Source organism: Amphiprion ocellaris, chromosome 16, assembly GCF_022539595.1.
Source record: "Amphiprion ocellaris isolate individual 3 ecotype Okinawa chromosome 16, ASM2253959v1, whole genome shotgun sequence".
NCBI classification, from domain to species: domain Eukaryota; kingdom Metazoa; phylum Chordata; class Actinopteri; family Pomacentridae; genus Amphiprion; species Amphiprion ocellaris.
This window is the reverse complement of record NC_072781.1, coordinates 10563507-10587108: the sequence shown is the minus strand read 5'-3', so window position 1 is coordinate 10587108 and position 23602 is coordinate 10563507. Positions and strand designations below refer to the sequence as shown.

General features: G+C 41.6%; 2 protein-coding genes across 6 annotated transcripts in view; one reads left to right on the top strand and one right to left on the bottom strand.

Annotated features, from left to right (window-relative positions):
* Positions 1 to 374: 374 nt before the first annotated feature.
* slc25a16 (solute carrier family 25 member 16) lies at positions 375 to 13167 on the bottom strand. Of its 5 annotated transcripts, none has more exons than XM_055018948.1 (10): positions 13020 to 13167; positions 8977 to 9123; positions 7631 to 7723; positions 7411 to 7544; positions 7096 to 7159; positions 6678 to 6799; positions 6498 to 6564; positions 6225 to 6387; positions 6018 to 6086; positions 375 to 4902 (listed from the first exon to the last, which is right to left on the bottom strand). In XM_055018948.1, exons 2-10 carry the CDS (start codon positions 9068 to 9070, stop codon positions 4746 to 4748), a joined length of 963 nt encoding a protein of 320 aa, XP_054874923.1. In that variant the 5' UTR covers positions 9071 to 9123; positions 13020 to 13167; the 3' UTR covers positions 375 to 4745. The 5 variants fall into 5 exon arrangements, with proteins under 5 accessions (XP_054874923.1, XP_054874922.1, XP_035801172.1 ...); XM_055018947.1 differs by lacking the exon at positions 13020 to 13167 and adding an exon at positions 9922 to 10398; XM_035945279.2 differs by lacking the exon at positions 13020 to 13167 and adding an exon at positions 9951 to 10398.
* A 10-nt stretch (positions 13168 to 13177) lies between these two features.
* Positions 13178 to 23602, top strand: part of tet1 (tet methylcytosine dioxygenase 1) — a 33935-nt gene continuing 23510 nt past the window's right edge. The window contains exons 1-2 of the mRNA XM_023263880.3: positions 13178 to 13463; positions 14057 to 16410. Coding sequence (XP_023119648.2) covers positions 14239 to 16410 — 2172 coding nt within the window. The 5' untranslated portion in view covers positions 13178 to 13463; positions 14057 to 14238. The remainder of the gene's footprint in view (positions 13464 to 14056; positions 16411 to 23602) is intronic.

The window sequence follows — 23602 nt, the reverse complement described above, 5'->3', positions numbered from 1 at the left end:
ATACAGTCCATGCACCGTACTCTGTTTGGCACTTGCTGATGACCACTTCCGGTCTCAGAAAATGAAAAAAACTAACCTTTTTTTCGTTTCTGTTTCTTACTGATTTTATTTTTGTTATTCTAAATATAAAATGAAAATCAAAGCATTTTAAAAAATTTCGTATATCCCTTTTTGATCATGAAAAGGAAAAACGCCTTGTAGTTCAATTTTAATTTTTGTGTTTTAAAACGAAAATCAAATAACCACTCGTTTTTTGTTTTTCAATACCCGTTTCAGAACGGAAAATCCAATTGCCAGATAAATACACGGACCTATGACACAAGATCATCCACAAACTGACAATCAAAGACAAAATAAAGAAACCAGACTCAATGTTGTTTTAAGAAGATGGCAATGTAATTCAGACACTGCTTACAAAAAACATGAAACTGAAGAGGTACAAAGAGAATAATAAAACAAAAAAAAGGCATTTTCATTGTTCATTCTCAAAACTATTTGTCTTCTTTCAGTCATATCTAACAGAACCTGATAAGATAGAACAGCATATTAGCAATCATGTACATTTACATCTAAACATCTGATTAATTTTTTATCAGTTGCAGTGAGCAGCTGGAACAGCGCTGATCTGGATGTACAGACAACTGTAGAACTAGAAAAACAGCAACAACAGTGATAGATCCTGTGCTTGAAACGTAACATGGAAATCAGAAGAGCAGTAAATGAAAGCCATGTACACGGCAGTACCGAGGATGAATGAGTGGCAGCATTAAAAGGAGATCGCCAAAAACTATATTTTGTTTTCAAAATGGTAGCTGCCACTTGTCACCACTCAAAGTGTGAAGCTACACTCTAAAACCCAGGGAGGTGGGAACAGTTCAATATTGCATTCATTCACTGTAAAAAAAAAAAAATCGAAAGTTACATAGAGGTGTTATTTAGCTGTACTTTTAGATTTGGGAGAATTATATGTTCATAACACATTTAGTCTTATTCAACAACACCATTTCTACACCTAACTTCCTCTAAATAGCTTTTAAACTACTCAGTAGTCTGTGTGAATATTCAGCATATCTCAATATGGTTCCCAACCTTGGGGTCTGGACCCCAGCAACTGATCAAATCAGTTGTATTACAATGAAAACAGCTCCCTCCGCCCTGAACGCTCTCATTCAGGTCTACGCTCACTACGCTCAGCTAACAAAAGATGCCTAATACAACCACCACAAGAGGGCCGGTCGATAGCAAGACACTTCTCCTCTGTGGTTCCCCGGTGGTGGAACGAGTTACCAAACTCTGTTCTGTTGTCTGCACAGCCTGTAGACACCACAGTCCTATTATCACATCTGAACTTGTTTTATTGCACTTATCCAGGCTGTTTTCTCCTGACTAGATCTGTGCTTGTGTTGAATCTACTCTCAGAAGTACATCACTTTGAATAAAAGCATCTGCTAAATGAAATTGTAGAATTTTAGAAATCGTGTGTGGCAACAAGACGTTTAAAGTCCTTTCTCAAGCTTTAATTTAACCCCTAAAAACGTATCTTTGCATATCAAATTAAAATATTTAGAAGCTTTCTTCCTTGAAAATAGGCTCTTCCCTCATTAACATGGCTTAAACCTTCATTACACTCCTTTGTGGACGTGCACATGGTCAGCTGAAGACACCACATGTGTAGTTGTTGCTGTTATTGTACTACTTTCTAATCTGAGACTAACTTTGAGCTGCATGCTGACATCCACGGAAGAGTTTTGCACATGACAATATTCACATCAAACAGTTTTTCATTGCGGACACTCAACTTAGATGTAACTTTACACAATTGCTTCCTCAAGAATGTGTAGACCTCTTTCTCCGCCCACCTCTCTGCTGCTCAGTGCAGCTCAAGTACACCAGCTCACCAACAACTCTGCACAAACAATGTAAAACTGCACCACACAATAGCCAATTTTGCCATTGTAGTAATTTAGGTACAGATTTGTGAACCAGAAACTGATGATTTTGATTGAGAATAAAGGTCCAGAAAGCCAATCCCTGCATGTTAACAGGATTGGTTCCTTCAGTTTGTTACATCTGGAGCCCTGGAAGTCTGAATCTGTGTTTTTGAGACACTAGATCACTAGAACGCTGCTGCTGCTACAAGGCGGAAACGCTCATCATATGGCGTCCAGCATATACAACCCACCATATGGATGCGTTAACAAGCTAAAATTCTTGATTTTCACCAGATGGCGTCTTTAAAGAACAACCAAACAACACAGTTTAGCTTAAGCATGGCTGCTTTAGAAGTCAAAACATGTCTTTAAACCCTGTGGGATCTGAGTGGATTTAGTGTTGGATTACATTTAATGGGATGAAGAAAAAGAAAAATCGCTGTGTTCTGTGCAAATTTGTGTTTGTGCATTTAGGCAGTCAACTAATTTTTGCTGTTTTTTCTGATAAATCTCTTGGTTCCCCTTCTTCAGGCCTCTACCAATTATTCAAATGAGGTAATATCAAGGGAAAACTCCCTCTATGGACATATGCAAACTGTAAAGAGTAGTCGTACACAGACACAGTCTCATTCGATGAGGTCACAAGCCCAAAAGGTTGGAAACCACTGTTTTAAGACATCTGTTCTTTGCGGTTTTCCCCATTCATATACAGTCATCTTACTATAAATAGAAGATAACTATATCATCTACTGTGTGGACAACTGTCAATAAAAAATAGCAATCACACTAGTGAAGTAAGACATTAAATGCAAAAGGCGGCAAGAGGCTGTAAAACTTGAAGTTTGTTCAACAAACTGAAGAGGCGCAGTGGTGAAAGTAATCAAATAACATTTTCACTCAGCAATTGATGTTCAGTCTTTCTGGGACAGTGAATGCAAACAGCCATACAGTGGCTCCAGTGAGTCGTCGAATACACCGATCAGCCACAACATTATGACCACTGACAGGTGAAGTGAATAACATTGATTATATTGGTACTATGGGGTGTTCTGCTGGAAAACCTTGGATTTTGGCATCAATGTTGATGAGGCTTAAAATAAAAACAGAATGTTGTCCCAGAACAAGAATGCTCCCTCATGCAAATGGCAATCCCAAATGTTACTGTCCTACCCCTGCAGGAAAATGCACCCCACCACATCCCAAAAACATAAAAGAATCAGGAACATCTTGAGGAACAGAACAACCCCCAAGACACTGATTTGACCTCCAAACTTCCTAGACCCCATTCTGATCAACAGGATGCTGTGGAACAAGTTTGATTCCCAGAGGCCCCACTGCACAAACCAGAGTATCCAAAGGATCCACTGCCAGCGTCCTGGTACCATACCCCATAGGACACCCTGAGAGGTCCTCTTGTTCATGCCCAGTGGTTCAGAACATTTTTGACGACATAAGGGGGATCAACACAATACTAGGCAGATTGTCAAAATGTTATGCCTGATCGGTGTATATTCGCTGAACTGATTTAGAAAACCACCTACATGATTGTCACTTGCTTTGGTTGAGCAAAATGGGAAAAAAAACAGAAAGATCCGAATCTGACTTGCAACTGATAAAATATGGATTCAATTTGTCTGCTGTGTCCAGCTCTGATGGTAAACTAAATAATGTTATGCCAATGCTGCCACCCAGTGGCAACAGGTCAGTATATCAATAAATAAAGGATGAAAAAGCTACAGTCATGAAGTGCAAATTACTCCCCTGTCCCTTCTGGCAAACATGTCAGACCAATATCCATATTATGTCAATAATATCCCAACATCTGAGCAAAATTAAATACCACCAAACCAACAAACTAAACATCTAAGTGGACATTAACCAACACAAAAGCAAAGATTTTACAGCGTTAGAAAAAAAAACGCATACAGCTGCTATATTCCAGGTGTGGCCTAAAAATATGAGGTTATTTCAAAATAAAATCATGTGCCACACAGGCTGCTCCATCTTTTTTTAAAATGTGGAGGTAAACAGTGTCATATCGATTTGTGTTAAAAAAAAAAAGGCAAAAAATGCGCGAATGGCAGTTTTTTCTAAAGTTTCTGCAAAGTTAAAGACACACTAAGCCCTGAAAACGCAAAACTTTTCAAATATCAAATAATTTACAATCCCAGACATTTTTCAGCAATAACTAAATATTTCACCAAGACAGTAAAAGAGAAGAAGACATGATAGACGATCACTCGAATCCCTTCTTTGTAAAAAAAAAAAAAAAATGCTAGAAATATGACGGTGTTTGATGAGCTAATTTGATCATTTTAAACATCTTAAAGTCACAGGTTATAAAATACAGAGAAAAGAAGAAATATAAGAGTGTGTGGACATCTGTGCTGGCTGAATAAAGGGTTTCTCCACATTCAAAGGGTTGCTGTGGCGTTGAGAACAGATATTTGCCACGAACCATCAGACCAACGTCGCCAGACAAAAGGTGCTGCTGCTTCACTGTGTCCATTGAAACATTTATGGGTGATTTGCTGAGATTCAAGCCACATGTCATGTGGTTGAATAAAAACTAAAGGTGATGAGTCCAAAAAGCATGAAGGAAATGGGAATGACACCGGACAGACGAGGAGTGGCTTACTGTCCGATATCCAATTTCCTTTTTCAGCATTAAATGACTCTTCTGGTGCCTTCAGTGAACCAAAGGAAAAGGCAAATCCCACACAGAAGAGTTTAAGACGTAGCGAGTGAGCTTCAGATCACTCTGAAGGAAACATTGAGGTTGATCTGCTTCAACGGAAGATAGAAAAACAGCGGCTAGTTCAGGTGGAGGAGCTGCTTCATGAACTCATAGGTGGTGAAGGCCACGGCCTGAGAGGGGACACAGCGGATGTAGTTGAGAGAAAGGCCACGGTACAATCCCTTCTTGACCCCATACTGCTGATACACATACTTCAGGGTCTTGACCAGTGATCTGTTGGAGTGTAAGATACAAAATGATACACTTTTGAGAAGAATGGAGAGAGAAAAAGAAAGCTAAATTTGTGTTTTTACACTTTGTGTGAAGTCAAGCCCTCAAGATTTTTTTTTTTTTAAATATATGCACTTAAACTTAAATTCCTATTGACTATGTTGAGCTGACAGTTCAGTATTAAATCTTTCAACCTTTTACACAGAACAATTAGCAGTTTTTCTTGTTGGCACGAAAGGCACGATCAATCCATTTACTTTGTGCTATCAGGAACTACACTCAGATGATGAACAGCAGCCATGTTATACAAAAACCTTTTGGGTTCTGATGTATTGACTGGAACTTGTGAATATATCTTAGAAGCGAAACACAGATAGTGCCAGAACAATGCGCAGTGTTTGGACTGGCATCATGTGAGCTTCAACAGGTATGAGCGGTATGTTGCCGCAGCTTTATAGCTCAGTTGCTGTTATTCTATTTAAAGTTTGGGCTTTGACATTTTTATCTAATGTAAACAGCCCCCAAACCTCTGGAATTTCTTCTCCAATTTTAAGAGTTCAGTTAATCAAACTCTGTTTACAAAACCGAATGCAGAATCAAGTATTTTTAGAGGGGGATTTGACATTAATGCCAAAACACAGCCAACAGAGTACAAAAAAGAAAGTAGGGGCCAAATAATAAAGATTTTATTCTGCAGAGTGCACAGCAACTTTCCTCAGGCTTCTGTCAACATTCATCTCAACCCAATTAAAGACACATTTATGACTTCTCCAAAGCAGGGATGAGTAGCAATTAATTCTGTAGTTAGATGAGCTCTGAACCTGTCACTTACGAAATGCTGACGTTCTTCAGCACTGTGTTGTGAGCTGTTTCTGTTATTTATTATTACAGCGCACTCTTGCAATTATTTCCCCTTCATTTCTCTTTCATTAGGTCAGCTATAACTAATCAAATCAGACCACTTGAGAACACAATACTCAAGCAACTATTCGTCTCTTTGTTAAATCAAAACATATTAGTAATACCTAGTAATATAATGGCCAAAGCTTTTCCTCAGCATTATTTTATTCATCATCGTGTAACAGAATAAGAGTCGTAGCCGAAGTGGAGATACTTACACACATTTCTCTGAGTCGGGAAGCACAGAACCTAACTGCATTCTTCTTCTAGCTACATCAAAGGGGTACCTGGTGACAAAACCCACAGTGTGACACATCATCCATCAATAAATCAGTGCAATCAATAACAACACTCAGCAAGGCACCACAAATTAACCAGCCAAGCCAGGAGTCTTAATCTTGAAACCCCAGGCCTGCAGCACTTACGAGACTGTCTGAGCGATGGTACCGGCGGCTCCTCCGCAAAGCAGGTTGACGTGAGTTTTCAGAATGAGCACATCAGGGTTGTCTGAGGAGGGACGTCCCAGCACCTCTGGGAAATGTTTCAAGCCAATACTCTTCAAGGTGCCAAAGGTGAAGAACGAGAGACCTGGGGGGATGTGGGGGAGATCTAGGAGTCAAGCTAATGCAGCACAACGAAAACAATGATCTTGGTTCATAATTACATGACAAAATTGCAAGATAATCCCAACAAATCACCTGCATAAGGGGCCATTCCAATAAGTGTTGGGGTGAGTCCCCTGTAGAAGCCCAAAATGCCCCCTTCCTTAAAAAAAAAAAAAAAAAAAGAAAAACAGACAAACACATGCAGGATTAAAATCACACTATGGAGCTCAGATATTTGCAGAGACCATGGTTTTTGTTCGAGAAGTTGATCACCTTAAGGTAAATGGTGTGGAAAGCATTGGCAATTCCAGTGTAACGATGATCTCCTTTCACCTGAAAGGCCAGCCTGGCTCGGACCACATCCAGAGGGTAGGTGCAAATCACTGCAGTCATCCCTGAAACACACATCACATGAAACCAATAGAAAACAAAACACAAGAGTCCACTCTGACCGAGTCTCCTTTGTGTCTCTTGTCTTGAAGATTTACTGACACTCTAACAAATTTTGACACTCATATTGTGATGATTTCGCTTGTGAGACAGTTTATAGTAAGGTGAAAATTTTAAACCTAATCTCTGATGAAAGGAGAACAAATGACAATGACACGAGAAGGAAAAGTCAGAGGCACAATATCAATGGCAGTAGAGTGCATGACATGCAGCTGAATGAAAAGGAGAGTCTTATCAGCACCTGCCATAGATCCTGCCATGAGGCGGTGGATGTGCCCAGAGATTCCAATCTGTTTACTTAGCAGCTGTAAAGGGAATATTATCAACATCAGCAGGGCGGAAGGTCAGTGGTTTCACCAATTAAAACAATGTAAAAGCAAAAAAAAACCAAAAAAAAAACCCCACACTGCAACAAAATGATGTTGTTGTAGCAGCAAAAATATATTCACATAAAAGCATATAACATTTCCCCAAGTGGTCTTCTGTCATCAAGTCATCTCTCTTTTTTTATTCCAGCTTTTAGGAGTGTTCTTGCACAATAAAGTGCATACTGTACCTTTTTATATTTGTCAAAGGCCATGAACTGGATGGCTCCGTAAGGAAATATCCTGACCATCATTGCCCCATTACCCTTGTACAATCCAAGGAGGCCTTCTTTCTGTGGCACAGCTCTAAGGGTGGAAAACACTCCTGTAAAATAAAGTTGAGATGTTTCACTCCTGTGGTACAGATGTGTGAAAACACACATTTTCCATGTCTGGCGGCTGATGTTTTACCCAGATGTTTGTAATGGGGGCTCTGGGCTTGAAGAAGAATCTTGACTCTGTCCAGTGGAGCGATGGTAGTCTTGGCACAGCATCCTGCTACACCTAAACAAAAACAGAGAAACATCAGCACACTTACTATTAAATGTGCGACCTATCATACAACTGAAAGAGTACTTCTTATTTTATCTTGAGCGAATCAACCAGGGAAAAGGGCCCAGCATTTGCAAACAACCTCAAACTTTCAGATTGGTCACTGCAGATCAAGATCTGAGGCATGCGATTGTAATACACGTGACTGTACGGTCAATTGAGCTTCTGTGTTGACATTCACTGACTATGGCAAGGAGTTCAAAACAAGACACAGCAGCCTCTCTAGAGGAGAAGGTCTGCCCATTTAAAACTACTGGTTGTTATTACGATACAGAGAATCATCAGCAAGCACTCTAGACAGAATACACACTTGGATTAGTCTGTATTGAGTGCAATCTGCAGTTGTAGCTGAAGTGCTACAGCGGGTTTTCCACTAATCAAAAGGAATAGGTTTGATCCCCTCTCAATACTGAAATATCTTTGGGCGAGACACCAAACCCCAAGTTGCTCCTGATAGCAGGCAAAAACTGCAAGAAATGACAAAGGCTTCACTGTGTCATGAGTTATGTGGGTGATATGAGTACAATGTTGGATGGAGATACTCTTCAAGCCAAAATATGTTTAAATCCAGTGTCTGTCTGTATGTAAAAATTCAGATTTTCTGAATTTTGAAAATGAGATCAACTTCAATCCTGTAGGTTTTGCTATTGTGCTGAGAGTAGAGCAGCATGCTTTAAGGCTATAGGGATAAAGTCTGTGAATAATGATTAATTTAACAACAAAGAGCTCAAGTTCTCCTAAAAAAGGCACTGCATTGCAGTTTGTTGGTGTATTTACACAGTCGCTGCGAGTGTGTGAAGTAACTTCATAACTGATTGTGTTGTTTTTTTTATTCATGTGTCACATGCTGTTATTGGCCAATGAAGGGAAAGCCTACCTCTGTTTGCAGAAGAAAGCTAACACCAGGAAATAATGTATCATTGTTGCTGATAGGTGTTCATGTAGTTTGAAGCACCGCTGAACTTTCCAAAAGAGTATGCATATTGTTTTTTTTTTTTTTAATAACTTCAATAATGGAGCTTCCTCACTTGCTTCATCACTTCCTGGTTCACAAGAGAAAGTATGAGACAGTAAAGCAAAGAGCAACATATTTCTGTGGTAACGACACCTGTGAGAGGTGTGAACCTGTGTCCTATTGTGAAATTCTACCCGATGTGAACAACAGATGTGAAACTGATTTGTAAGTTGACGTGTCAGATCACTACCTCCAGCTACAAAGGAGCGAACCCAGTAGTAGTCCCTCTTGGCGGGGGTGCTGCTCATGCTGGGAGATGTGGAGACCGCAGCCTCCGATGTCATCGCCTCTAATCAGGAATCTGCCACATCCATGGCTGCAGAATTTGATAAAAACACTGCAAACACACGTGACCATGACCATGCAGGTACTGTTCTAAGATAACACAGAAGACATTCAAAAATATGACAACATCTGTATGAGAAAAGCAGTCTATCTGGTTTTAATTACTTAAGGAACACTGGTGTAAAGTTATTTTTGATTTTTACAGAGACATTTATTAGATCAACTGTTAAGGTTAGTAGCCACAAATCAGGACTAAACTATTTTGGGGAAAAGATCCAATTGTGATTTTTTTCTGACAGATATTGCAATTAGCATGAGCATTTTTTAAAGCTTAAGTTCAGTATCTATACTGTAACTGATTCAAACCATATGATGGCTCATTACCTAGTGACAGCTCATATCAAATATCAAAATGTTATGTGCTCTCTTGTCTCAAACAAGGGTGAGAACCTAATGATATAAACAGCCCCAAACATGTGTTTATTACATTATAAAATGGCCTACATGAAAGAAGAACTACCACAAAAGCTGTGACTGCGTTCAGTTAAATAAATAAAGTAATAGTAATTTTAAAAAGTAAACTAATGCCACTCAGAGAGTAACAGGAACTTTCTGTAAACAGTCTCTGACATTAAAACATGTAGGTAATTCATGGCTCCGGATTAGCATCTGCACATTTTGTAATCAATTCCACTAAAGATTCAACTGAAATACCAACAATATAACTAATAAAAAATAAGTCCTGGGTCAGACGCTGCAAACTGTATATCCTAAACTGCAGCCTTTGCGATTTGCTGATTGCATTGTCTCAAATTGCGATTATGATTTGAAATCGATCAACTGCTCAGACCTGTCTGACGGTTTAAAAGTGATACTCGCCCGATAACCTGAAGTGCAACAGGGGCAACAACTGCAGGAAAGTCAATCGTTGGTCTGATGAAATCTGTTCAACAAATCTGCCTCTCCTTCGCTGAGTTGCCTCCTTGCCTCGTTTTCCTCATTCCCCGGTTTAATCCAGGCTGTTCTCAATATTGAAGCGTTACTGGCGACACCGGCTCATACCACAAGTGTTACTGTTTCAGCTGAAAATCTGATTAAAAGCTCCAGTTACGAGGCAACCTGAGGCACTTACAGGGTAACAACATTTGTGCCCTTCGCCCGCCGACGACTGACGGCTGCTCGCCAAAAACAGTCGCATGATAATGACGCAGGATGACGCGTCTGGAAGGTGGAAGGAAGAGGAGGGCTGATGATGGACTTTATAGATTTATGGCTTAGTTTTATATTATTTTTAGATTGACGACACCGAAACATGACATTAAATGGCGTTTTTGCATTAATAACTTACAAATGTATTAATAAATTGATACTAAACTCAATTAAAAACACAGCAAACTAGCTTTTCAAGCAAACAGTAACCTTGAAAGTTATCTATTGATGGATTAGCAAGTTCCAAAAATGTTACATGAAGTAATATTTAGTTTATTTAACAGACCATCGACGAAGATTTGTTTTTTTGTAACTGTCAGCTAAAATTCTAGGAACTTCTTTACAAGAAAGTAGCCAAGTGTTGGGGAATGTTTCAAAGTATGAATTTGTTAATTGTTTGCAAAAAGTTCCTCAACGATTTAGCAAAATAACCTTCAGAGAACCTTCAGTAAATGTTAAGTAACCTAACAGCTTTAGGAATTCTGAAGATTTACAGAATGTTATGTTGTGAAAACATTCAAAACACATTCAGGGAACATTCCCTAAAGGAAAGGAAAGTTCAGAGACTTTTCCCAGAACGATTCATGAATGCTCTTCTTGCAGAACCTTTCGACAATGTTCCGGAGAACCTTTCTACAGAAAAAAAATCAACGTAACAGTCTCAGATGTTCTGGGAAAGTTTGTAAGTATGACTTTGTTCATTGTTAACAAAATGCTCCATAAAGTTTTCACAAAATACCTTTAAGAGAGTATGTGCAGTAACCCACAAGACATTCTGGCAACGTTCTCTGAAGGTTCCTTTACTGTTATTTTGTGAAAACCTTCAGGGAATCTTCAGGGAACATTCCCATAACATCGTACGCTGTTGGGTTACTTTTATTATGATTATTACTTGATTTAACACGATTCCAGATTGTGCAGATGCTGCTCCTGAGCCTTGAATGCCCCACCTGCTTCAATGTTAGATGTTGTTTACATTATTTTCATATTAGGATTAGTTAATTAGATGAAAGAACCAACAGCCTAAAGCATACACCAAGTTTCATTCTAATATTGGGTTCCTTTTTTGTAACCTACAGGGTGCTCCCAGCAGTGCGTGTGTGAACATCGAAGTGTCCTGTGTTTAACTTTAAGGTTAAAACTGATAAGGATATATCTTATAAAGGATAATTGGGAATACACTTCAAACTGGTCACACTCAAATCCAGTCAGCTCAACTGTGGTTTTTGCCACACCTGTGACTTTCTTAATATGGAAGTATTTTGAAGGTTGTGCAAACAACATTCTGCAAAAATAACATTCAGGGATCATTTGGAGAAAATTCCCTGGTAAGTTAAAGTAAAATTTTGCAGAACCTTCAGGGACCATTCTGGGAACTTTTCTACTAAAAAACCAACCTAACAGCCTGAGACGTTCTGTGAATATTTCTTGAGGGTTCCCTGAATGTTACTTTAGGAAGCCTGCAGGGAACATTCTGGGATGTTTTTTTTAATACAAATAGCAACCCAACAGCCTTAGGCGTTCTAGAAACATTTGTAAATATGAATTTGTCAGTTGTTTCTAAAACATTAACTGAGGGTTTCATGATAACTTTCAAAGAACCTTCAAGAAACATTCAGTCAGAGATCTTTATCCTGGATTTGCCCTAAATTTTATTTTGGAGACCCAAAAACATAAGAACATAACAGCCAGAGATGTTCTGGAAATGTTCCCTGAAGGTTATCTGAATGTTACTTTGTGAAACCTTCAAGGGACTTTCCCTTAAGGAAATGAAAGTCCAAGGACCGTTTCCAGAAATTTTTTATTCTGAAGTTTTTAGTTGAAATTTTATTATTATTGTTGTTGTTGTTGTTGTTGTTATTATTATTATTGTTATTATTATTGTTGTTGAACCTTTTTTGAACAATCTGGAAACTGTTGTACAAAAAAGAGACCTAACAGCCTGAGACGTTCTGGGACTGTTCCATGAAGGTTACATAAATGTTATTTTGCACACCTTCAGGGGTACTCAGATAGTTCCCCGAAGGAAAGAAAAGTCAGAGATCTTTGTCCTGGATGTTCCCTGAATTTTATTTTGGAAACCCTGGGAATTTTTGTACAACATAAGCAACTTAACAGCTGGAGACGTTCTGAGAGTTACCTTAATGTTACTTTGTGGCACCTTAAAGGAACATTCCCTTAAGGAAAAGAAAGTCCAAGGACTGTTCCCAGATTTTATTTTATTTTTTTGTAGTTTTTTGATGAAACTTTTTCTTTTTTTGTTGAACTCTCTGGGAACATTCTGGGAACTTTTGTACAAAAAATGAAACCTAACAGACTGAGACATTCTGGGAATGTTCCATGAAGATTACATAAATGTTCTTTTGCAAAACCTTCAGGGGTACTCAGAGATAGTTCCCTGAAGGAAATAAAAGTGGAAGATCTTTGTCCTGGATTTTCCCTGAATTTTATTTTGGAGACCCTGGGAATTTTTGTACAACATAAGCAACCTAACAGCCGGAGACGTTCTGAGAATGTTACCTGAATGTTGCTCTGCGAAACCTTCAGGGGCATTTTGCTGGAGGAAAGTAGAGGTCAGGGAAAAGGAATGTCAATGTCAATTTTCCCTGAATTTCATTTTTGTAGAACCTTCAGGGGGCCTTCAAGGAACGTTCTGGGAAAAGCAACCAAGTCACATACATGGCAAAAGCTGCGGATGCCTATAAGCGTGCAATAAGTGATTTATTATCCTTTTCTCACCTCTGTTCTCGTCGGTTTTTACACCCTCCTGCCACCCGTCGCTCTGCTGGGACAGACAGCAGCTGAACTCCACTCCGGGTTTTCCCGTCCACTCCTCCCTCCATAGCCGACGACGAGTTTTTGGCCAGCGGAGACCGTAGGTTGCGTCTGGTGGAGGGAGAGTGAGCGGGGCTGCCCTGAATGGATTGACATAAGGGAGATTTACATTTTAACGGGTGTCGTGCTCCGTAAAAGACGACGCGGAGCACGGCGAAAAGGTGCTATCCGGCCCGGTGTCCGCTTCACGCCGTCGGTGCTGGTATCATGTCCATGTGTCAGCGTCGAGAGAGGATTGAACTTAGCAGCAGTCTATATTTGCCGAGGAGGGAAACCAATACAAGGTCTCGCTGTCTCGCTGGAGCGGAGTATTATTAGCAGTTCAGACAGTGCAACTGTCTCCCTGTGGTATGTAAAGCATTTCAGCCGTAAATGTGTAAATGAAAAAAAAACACCGCGGCAAGAAAACAATGTGTACAGAAGTGAGCGTGGTGGGCGCGTTGAGCTTCGTATGGAACGCGGTGGTTTAAATGACAGCGGTCAAGTGCAAAATAATAATAAACAGCGGCGGTGAAGGCGTTTTTTTTTCTACTCGGTAATAACCCTCTCTTCCGCCAGTCAGAGACGAAAACAGGATCCGACCTCCGGCCAAAGCCCTGCCTGCCCTTTAAACTGTTAAAGCCACTCTGGAGCTGTAGTATTTGTTTTTATAATGTCCGTGTACACCTTTACTCCACATATTTTACTGCTTAAATGTGCCCTATTACATATTTATTATCTTAACAGCACTTGCTCGTCCGAATAGATGTTTCAGGCGTGTCATTTTTGCCAGCCAAAGTAAAAAAAAAAAGAAAAGCCTTTATTATTATAGTACTACCATATTCTAAGCCTTCAGATTGCACCTGGTGTTTTCTGTTTGCTCTGCTAACTATTTGTCATTCAAATTGTATTTAAACCTAGTGAAACTATTTTTCATTTTTTTCCCTTCTCTGTTTTTCTAGGTCATGCACTGCAATTACACAATACCAACAGCATTATAACTCACAGTTCGATGGTAAAACACAAAACAGGGCGGTTTTTAAAAAGAAACTAAAAAATATAAAATTGTGTGCGCACCGAAAGATAAACATTCACCTGGCTCCCATGCCGGCTGCCAGAAATCCTCCCCTCCACACCCTCAGCCATGCCTGCTACTGCCAGACCCGCCAGGAGAAAGACGCCCGCCCAGAGGAAAAACGGCCAGAAAGTGATCAGCAGCAAGAGGCAAACCTGCAACTCGAATAAACTCAGAGGAAGAGCGGCAGAGAGGCCGCAGAAAGCACCCACAGAAGCCAAAAGGTCAACAACCAGGGCCCAGGCGCAGTCAGGCCGAAGCCCCCGTGGAAGAGGGGCTGGCCCAGGTCCCGGGAGGTCCCCTGGCAGAGTTAACCATGCCCCACATGTAACAGGATCTGCAAGGCTTAGACGCTCCAGCAATCTGCCCGACCACTGTGGCAACCTACAAGACCCCCTCGGGCGGAGGAAGTCCCAGCGGGGCACGCAGGTGTCCGTTACTCCCTGTCAGCCTACTGAATCTTGCAGAGGTGGGAAAAGCAGCAGAGGGCGCGCTGGGAAGAGAGTGGCACCCCAGCATGGAAACACAAGAATCCAGCCGTCAAGCACCAGCATCAACGGCTCAACTCTCAGTGAGGTGAATGAGAAACTAGACGATGATGACGATAATGAAGAAATCCCTCCAGTTTGTCTAAAAACTGATGCTGAAGCTCCTGCAAGTGTCAAAGACGGAGTCAGTGACGCTAAAGAGGGCAGCCCTCTTAAAGCTGATTCACCACCACGTAATGACACACTGGAGGACTGTGTGCAGCGCCACTATGACGGTCCAACAGCCCAGCAAGACAAACAGACTGTCAGCCACAACGGTGAAGGTGACCTGAAGTGTGTCATCGGAGCCCCAGTGTGTAGCGATGATGTTGACGGACAGCTAAAACTCTGCAGCGACAGGAGTGAAGATCGGCCCTCTGAGCCCTCAGAGTTAACAAGCACCGGCTCGTCAGGAGTGCAGAGCAGCCACGAGGGAAATGACACTTCATCTATCCTCGAAAATAAGCTTGATAATCTTGCCAGAAATGGTAAGCAGGATGATGTGTGCACTGTCCAACAACAGGAAGCTAACACGTTGGACTTGAAAGAGAATAGGATGGATGAAAGTGTTGTCACTGAGAGAAAAGAGGAGTTAAATCATGAGAAAGGAGAGAGTTTGGACGCAGAGAGAAAAAATGAGACCGTGGAAGAGACAGAGGAGATTTCTGAGAGGCTGGGTGATGGTGAGAGTGAAGACAGAGGCAATAATGAAAAGGAGAGTGATGTTTCTATCAATCCTGCTGACTCCCAAACCAGCACTCCAGCCTGTCAAAGCCCACAGCCACCTCATTGTAACAAGGGACTGACAGCACCGTCAGAATCAGCTGCTCGTGTGCTACTGGTCTCCAACACAGCTACCTCAAATCCCACCAAAGCCCCCTCCACCTCAGACTCACTTGAACCAGAGGTTCTGAGCCAGGGTAAGACAGATATTCAACCTACCATTCATGGTGCTAAACCTCAGTTTCCAGGGTCTTCAGCTTCAGTCCCTGAAACTACCCTGATGGTGCGGACTGTAGTAGTGAAAAGAAATACGCCGGTTATTATCCGGAGGGACTCCCTCACACCTACCAGCTTGAGGGACTCAAACCAAGGGGAACGACAACAACTGCAAAGCCTGGAGATCCGTTCTCCTCAGGGAGAAAGACAAGCTTGCATGCCAGCAGAGACGCAGACCAAAGATAGTGAATCCAGTCGGGAGCAGTTGGAGCAAAACACCCAGAAAGCGGCATCTTTGCTGTCCTTGTCACTAGTTAGCCTGTCGAGCACAGATCCCGCTGCAGCCGAACCAAACCTCAGCGAGGACAGCGTTCAGGTCGCAGCCCCGGAGCAGGACTTGGTGCCAAAGATCTCGACTCCTTCTCTGGACAGTAGCTCCACCTTCTCCTGCAGCTCAGAAAGCACTCGCTCCTCTTTTTCTTTTGACACTGAATCAGAGGCAGGATATGGAGAGCCCAGCCCATCTGTTCTGCCCGGATCCTGGGGGCCAGATGGGGCCGGCTCGCTCTTCTGGATGGCTCCAAAACCGCAGAAGAAGGAGAGGAAGAAGCGGAGCAGGTGCGGGACGTGCGAGCCGTGCCTCAGGAAGACCAGCTGTGGCCAGTGCAGCTGCTGCCTCAACCGCAGGACCGGCCACCAGATCTGTAAACTGAGGAAGTGTGTGGAGCTGAAGAGGAGAAGACCTTCATCTCCGCTCGCTCGCTCAGCTGCACAGGTGAGGCTTGTATTACACTGCATTGTTGCATTATGATTATATTTAATAGCACATGAAGGCTTTTATTGCAGCCAGATTGTAAATTAATCCCCTTAAAGAGGCACGTTTAGATCATGACTTGATTTGGAACGTACTGAAACTTATTTTTGCGCACACAAGCAGCTGATTTGAAGCAGCTGAAAAGAGAGCGTTTGTTACTGTCTGACAGCGCCGCTTTTGATCTCAGAGGTTTCCCCTCCGCCCACTGGTAACAGCAGTGATCCAGAGATGACTGAGCCAGACAGTTGAAGCAGAAGGTTTCACTTTCTCATTGTGAATTTTTTTCGGCTGGTTTCAACACATGCTGCACGCTGAACTTCGTAGTTTCTTCCTGGTAAAAGTGGAGGAATGCACCGAGTGAAAGGGGAAGTGTGTGTGTGTGTGTGTGTGTGTGTGTGTGTGTGTGTGTGTGTGTGTGTGTAGAGAGAGAGAGAAAATAGATATTCGGGTGATGATGCCCTGCCTAAGAGGGGAAGGCACTGTCACATGACTGGCAGCAGCTCAGCACGTGGTTGGAGTATGTCTGTTTTGTGTGTGTGTGTGTGTGTGTGTGTGTGTGTGTGTGTGTGTGTGTGTGTGTGTGTGTGTGTGTGTGTGTGTGTGTGTGTGTGTGTGTGTGTCTGTGTGTGTGTGTGTGTGTGTGTGTGTGTGTGTGCCATCCATGGTGCAATCAAGAGAATAACTGTTTTATGAACTGCACATGGTGTCTGTGTGTATGTGCATAGTTGTGTGCGCAGACGCTTCGGTAATTGCAGCCTGTTTGAGCCAGATGTTTTAGCACCGTGGCACTGAATGCCATTTTGAATGCATATTTTAAGAGAGAACCCAGAAAGACAATGACACCCGAGTGCCTCGCAACACTACAAGTGACTGTTCACGTTGTTATTTAATACAGAGTACTGTGCAAAGGTACTAAAACTGAAGTGAGGGTGCTTCCAACAATAGTTGTTTATTAATTTTATACAGTAAACAGAAAATAAACAGAAATAAATCAGTTTAAACACATCAACAGTGGTTCTTGTTTGGATTTATGCTGCCCCATTTGCTTTTGTCTCTTCATGTAATCCCAGACTGACTGAATGATGTTGAGATCAGGGCTCTGTGGGGGCTATACCATCTGTTGCAGGACTTCTTGTTATCAGCCGTGACGGTGTGACTGGGTTTGTCAGTGTGTCATGATGGCAAACGTGGTCCTGAATGTGGCTGAACAATTACTCGGTTTGAAATCCGAATTGGAATTTGAAACAATGCTATTACCAAATGGCAAAAGCTGCATTTCAGGATATACATTATGCAGTGTGTCTGACACCCAGAATTTAAGCTGTTGTGTCAGTGGTTTTACAAATTCATGCTGTCCTCCTTCTGTGACGGTCATGCTTTTGATGGTGTGTCATGTGGTAATGCTCCATCACAGTTTAAATCTATTACACAGTGAATGTTGAACTGAGTTTTACCAAAATGAAATGGCTGCTATGATAGTTCTTTATGACTCTGCTTGTATGTTTACAGTTGTAGTTGTTATGCTGTATAATTAACTTGGAATCAGTCTGATGCCGGGCAGATGGTGCTGCATGGAATAGAATAAGAATTTAAATATCTTAAGTGTCTGTTGTTTTGCACAGCGCTGTTTGTCTGTCAGGAGACCAAAAACAGTGCTTAGATTAGATGAAACTTAGATTTGACGAATTGGTGAGAAAACCAGCATATGACTTGAATGAACCTAACTAATTAATCAGGGCTGAAGCGGTTCCATGAAGGTAAAATGAAGGTCACACAATCAAGCGAATCTGAGGTTCAAGTGGCTGCGATAACTGCATGTGAACATCAAGAGATCGAGCATGGAGCAAATCAATCCACCGTGGCAAACAGCCGTGTTACAGATAGAGCAGCGATGTTCCCGGCTACCGAGCAGTGCTTACTATTAAAAACATACGAAGAATTTAAACATCTAATAACCAGTAAAAGGTCATACATGTGTTATAAACAAAACCAGAGCAAAAAGCTGGCAAGAAGTTGCTGATCGATTGATTGAATGCAAGAAAAAACTGAGTTGAAATGTAATAAAATATTTTGATAGAACCTGATTAAATCCAGGCTCCGAACTACAGAGGAGTCATGGAATTTTTGGCTTCTCTTTGTAGGATATAAGATCCCCTGGAAATATGCTTTAGGAACTTTTAGAGGTTATCTAAAATATCGACAGTGTGCTAGCTGTGCCATACATTTCTGTTTTTGTAGCTACCATCTTTCCACTGGCATAATTTTGATTAAGACTTATTTTATGAAGCATAAGGCTAAAACTTTGCCATATAAGTGAACATGTATGTAGGTCTACATCCTATCATTTATGTTTGTGTGATTTTTTTTTAAACTTACATTTCAAAAGTCCAATAATATGGTAGCATGTAAGAGAATCAGTAGTAAAATCTTTGCATTCCTGTCCGGTCGATGTGACAGGAATTCTGGTTAGGCAACAGCTCAGCATGACTTTTAGCCTGTCCTGGAGCAGATTAGTTTCTCAGCATAAGTGTCCAGAGTATAACTGACAGAAAGTCAGACTTCAATAAGTCTGGCACATTTGGTAAACTTGGTTTAATGGAACAGACCTCAGTTGTTTAAGAAAACCCATCATCTGGTTAGCTTAAGACCCATATATTTATGTCAGAAGTTGGATTAGACCGGCACAGAGCCACAATCCTTAAAAAACATAGGACTGTTTGCTAATTGCAGTAACAAAGACTGTATATTTTGACAGGGATGCATACTTGTTAGCTTGAAGATATCGCACCATCTAGTGTCCAAAAACTGGCAGTAAAGGCAGGTTTAAATTATTTAATTACATGAAACTTACATGAAGGTGGTATTAAAATTATTCTGATTTTTTTTTTTTTTTTAAATCTAAATGGCACATAGCATCGGTGCTTTATCCCTAACATACTTATGAAGGTTCAGCAGGCTAAGCAGACATATTCTCATTCTGATGAGTGAGAACATTTTCCTTTCAGCAGCTGACTACTAGAGCTACTACATAACCATGTTCATAGTTCAGTGGTGTCCATGTGGTTGGGGGAGGTGTGTGTGTGTGTGAGCAACTGTGTGTGAAGGTCCATGTGGAGTCTATTGTGTGCAAGCATGCGTCCGTGCGGCGGCGGACCCTCCAGAGTTGTAGCAGTGGCAGAAGCAGATTAGGGCTGATTATATAACACCTGCAGTATTAGACGTGAAGACCTATGTGCACCATTTCAGAGTTTAAGTGGGGGCGAGGAGGTAAAGATCAGGCCAGGCCAGGCCGAGATTTACAACCATATTATTTGGATTACTCTGAATTGTGGGTCAGTGTGTGTGTGTGTGCGTGTCTGACTCAGTGACACACTTACATTATATCTGGTTGGGACTTTTGACATTGCTTAGCACATGCATGCACACAGCTGTGCAAAGTGACACAGAATAACTGGTCCACTGTCATTCAAGCAACTACTTGTTGTTTCACCATTTCTCTAACTGACAACACACTGGCCTGCACTTACGCACAGCAAAACCTGTGTTTGTGGCTTGAAAACAGGTTTTTGTTTGACTCTGTGGAACTGCAGGGGTGGAGCCCGCATCAAGTCCTGCAAGCTAGCACTGTGAGGACTGTTGTCATCATGAGGAGGTGTGGGACAAATCCAAACTCCATCTGTGTGTAATTTCTAGAAAAGAACAGGAAGCGCAAGGTTATCCCACGTCTTGTATTATCGCCCACTGTAGAGTGTATGTAGGTGTTCCTTATGTCTACTCACAGTGTGAGTAAAATGCTTGCTGGTTAGTCTGGCTGATCAAGCTCACACACCCTTCCAACGAACGTTTCTAACTCCACGAGGTTGTGAAAAAAAGGGTGCAGAGGCCAAAGAGGAGAAGTTCATGTGGCATGTGGATCCTGTTCCTGGTTTTACCATAGCAAGCTGCAGTGGTTGGCGTGGCTGTGGTTTGGTTTTGATTTACAGTGTCATAAAACGTGAAATACATGCAAAACATACTTGCAAAGATACACCCAAAACACAAGAACACGGATTGAACATTGTAAGGGATTTGTTTTGTGAAGGCGAAATACAAAAATAGAATATCTTTGAGCTCCTGTGGTTTATGTGTTTTCAAGAAACAGAATGAGAGTGGAGCTTTCCTTTTAAAAATAATCTGCTTTCACTCAGGTTTGATGGCCCCCTCGTGGCCTTGCCTTGTATCGGGCATTGAGGACAAAGCTGAGACCTGGACCTTAACACAAACCTACATGCCAACGCACACTCACCAGAGACGAAACGCTGCAGTTCACAGAGTGCAAAAGCTCCTGTATTTGTAGGGTGTATTTGACCGAAACAGTCCTGACATGTTTAGAGCTGTAGGCTGCATGAGCTGACTCCGTTTTTATGGACTGCCAATGGAGATGTCAACACTCATAGTTAATGCTATTAACAATAACATCTCAGCAAAATAGTACAAGTGAACACCTTTTAACACACAGTCATCATCAGCATTTGAACAAAGAGGCAGTGACCCACTGTGCACTCAGATGCGTCGTGGTCAGTCAGTGCTGTTGCTTAATTTGACTTCTACATTAGCACAAACTCCTAATACATAATGAAATGTGGATGGCTACATATTATCTGTGTGATGGTGTCTCCTTAAATCACTGTATTTATCAAGATAATGTACCTGGTGAGGCACACTTTGAGGTGCACCATGATTACACGGCAGCGAGAGCGTTCAGCTAAGTGCAGTACAGCTGCTGCTGCTGGGCACTACACTTTGTACAAATAGTAACCGGCATGCTTCCAGTCCACTACCCAGCTCAGCCTGGCTTCTCCTCATTCTTATCTCATTTGTCTCCAGCACTTCTCCCACTCCTCCTTTTTCTGCTGCAATGCCTGTGCCAGAGGAGTAGCCCAGCTAAGATAACACGTGTATCAGGAACGCACTTGTAGATCCCTCAGACTGGACTCTGTTGGGGAGGATAGGCGGCCTGCAGCATCCAGCGGTGACTGCTGCTTTGTGGCAGATATTCAAAGATGTGTGTGTATTTGTGTAAATTATTGTCACTTAAGTGGATGTTCATGCACACTGCTTTATCTGTGCTTGTGTAAATGTTTCTACAAATCGCGGTTGAGGCCATCACTCAGCAGTGCTCTTATTGTTCTCAAATGGAAGCAGCTTGATGTAAAGTGAGAGTGATTTGTCCCAGTAGATGCTCCTGTTAGACCTGAAAAACCCCTCTTCCCCCCTCACTCACAGACAGCAGCCGAGGTCTTCAGCACTCACGGTTGCCATGGTGACGTGTCTGCTGACCTTTGACCCGCCGTGGTTGTCTGATTGAGTATTCTCAGTGTTATAATGAGGATTAGTGGAGATAACCAGTAGACATGCACCACTGGGGATTTAAGACTTTGAACTCAGTAACCTACATCCAGGTAATTAGGTTAAACTACGCAGGTTATTCTGCTCTTAGTGGGTCAGCAGTAAGCTAAGGCTATTTACAAGGGATGGACACCACAAACGCACCAAATATACCAAAGTTTTTATTGTCAAGCTACGTTTTTAATAAGGTCATTGCACTTGATTATATTGATAATACCTCGTATTATTGTTCTGTGATTACTACGTACACTTCATTCAATTAATTGGATGTAAATAATCGGTGTCAGATAATCTTTAGCTATTGTTCGTATATTTGTAACACAATTGCACTGTCAGTATATGTTGTGTCACTGTGCTTCGCTGTACTGTTACATTGTTTGGACAAGCAACCTACTGGAAATTGAGTGTTTTACTATCTGCCACATGGTACTGCATGAACGTAATTAGAATTACGTCAAGATAGTGGAAAGATGTGTGAAAGTCCCTCTCCGATCATTGATTGAGCCCTTTAAAACTCACATTTATATATCAAAGTTACTTATTTTCATTTTTTATCCCATGAAAATAACCCCTTTCTGCTTTAAAATGGCTTACATGTAACTCTACACCATTGCTTCACATTTATGAAGACCCCAAAATTGAATCAGATACGGTTTTTACTTTATTTTTTCTCTTACTACATTGAGCCAAAAACATCTGAACATCATAAGAACGAAAACAAGAAAAATGTAGCACCACTTTGTGACGCTGAGAGTAAGTCAGTGGTGCTGCACTCTGAATATTTTGTCAATATATTTGTAAATAACCCTTAAACCATGTGGTATCACTATTCGTGGAGGAAATCATATTACCCAAAAAACAAGTGAAGTCACTATTACTGTATTGTTACTAACCCTGACTTTTATCAAGTCTGACAAACTTCACAAATACATTTGGAACATCTTTCATTTTTTGGCCATGACTCAGGTCTTACATAGCTTTCATGTAGGCAAAGATCATATCTTTTGGAGAACCTGACTTTTATGAAGCCAACTCTTAAGGGGAAGAAAGAGAGAATGGAGTTGCAACAGACAGAACAAACTCTGTACAAGCTGTACAAGTCGAGTTTGGTGTGTCACTCTGTTATTCTGTGCTGGTCATTGAAAGAGAAATCATCTCCTTTCATAAAACTGAGCACAGGTTCCTCCACATATGCATGTGGGCGCTCTGGCAGTGAGCTGAAGGACAGATGCACATCCAGACTCTCTCTCTCTCTCTCTCTCTCTCCTTTTTTTTCCCCTTGATTACGTAAATGTGTGGGACAGAAGGGGGCTGAGGTAGGTAGCGAGGAAGATTCGTGAAATGTCAGAGCCAGTGCCAACATTTTACCAGAGCCAACTCATTATGACCAAGCAGGGTGAGTGGTGTGTAAGCCTACTCCCTCGACTCCTCTACGACTTCTCTTCCTCTGCACATTTTATTACATTAGCTTGCCTGTGATTGTGGCTGCTGTGTATTTTCTGTTAACTTGGCCCGAGCCAATTAAATTCAAAACAACCCTGTGAGGTAGTTATCTGTAATAGCTGCAGGGTTTGGGTAGTGGCCCAGAAAAAGGCTCTGTGGACGGAGGGAAATGTCTGTTTTTTTTTTAATTTGTGGCTCAGGTATTTGGCTAGAATCCACTGTAAATTAGAGCAGATGTATGGCCCTGGCTGTGCCAGGTTGGACGCTTACATACAGCTGGAGACAGTGATTTAATGCTGGGGAACTCCACTCAGATGTGTCT

Bases quoted from the DNA above. Each gene is read 5' to 3' on its own strand.
- slc25a16 (XM_055018948.1), bottom strand. From the start codon at position 9,070: ATGACATCGGAGGCTGCGGTCTCCACATCTCCCAGCATGAGCAGCACC. The intron at 6,800-7,095 runs GTGCTGATAAGA...TGTGTGTTTCAG, and splicing joins CATGGCAGGATCTATGGCAG to GGATGACTGCAGTGATTTGC. The intron at 6,565-6,677 runs GTGATCAACTTC...TTTTTTTTTAAG, and splicing joins TCCACACCATTTACCTTAAG to GAAGGGGGCATTTTGGGCTT.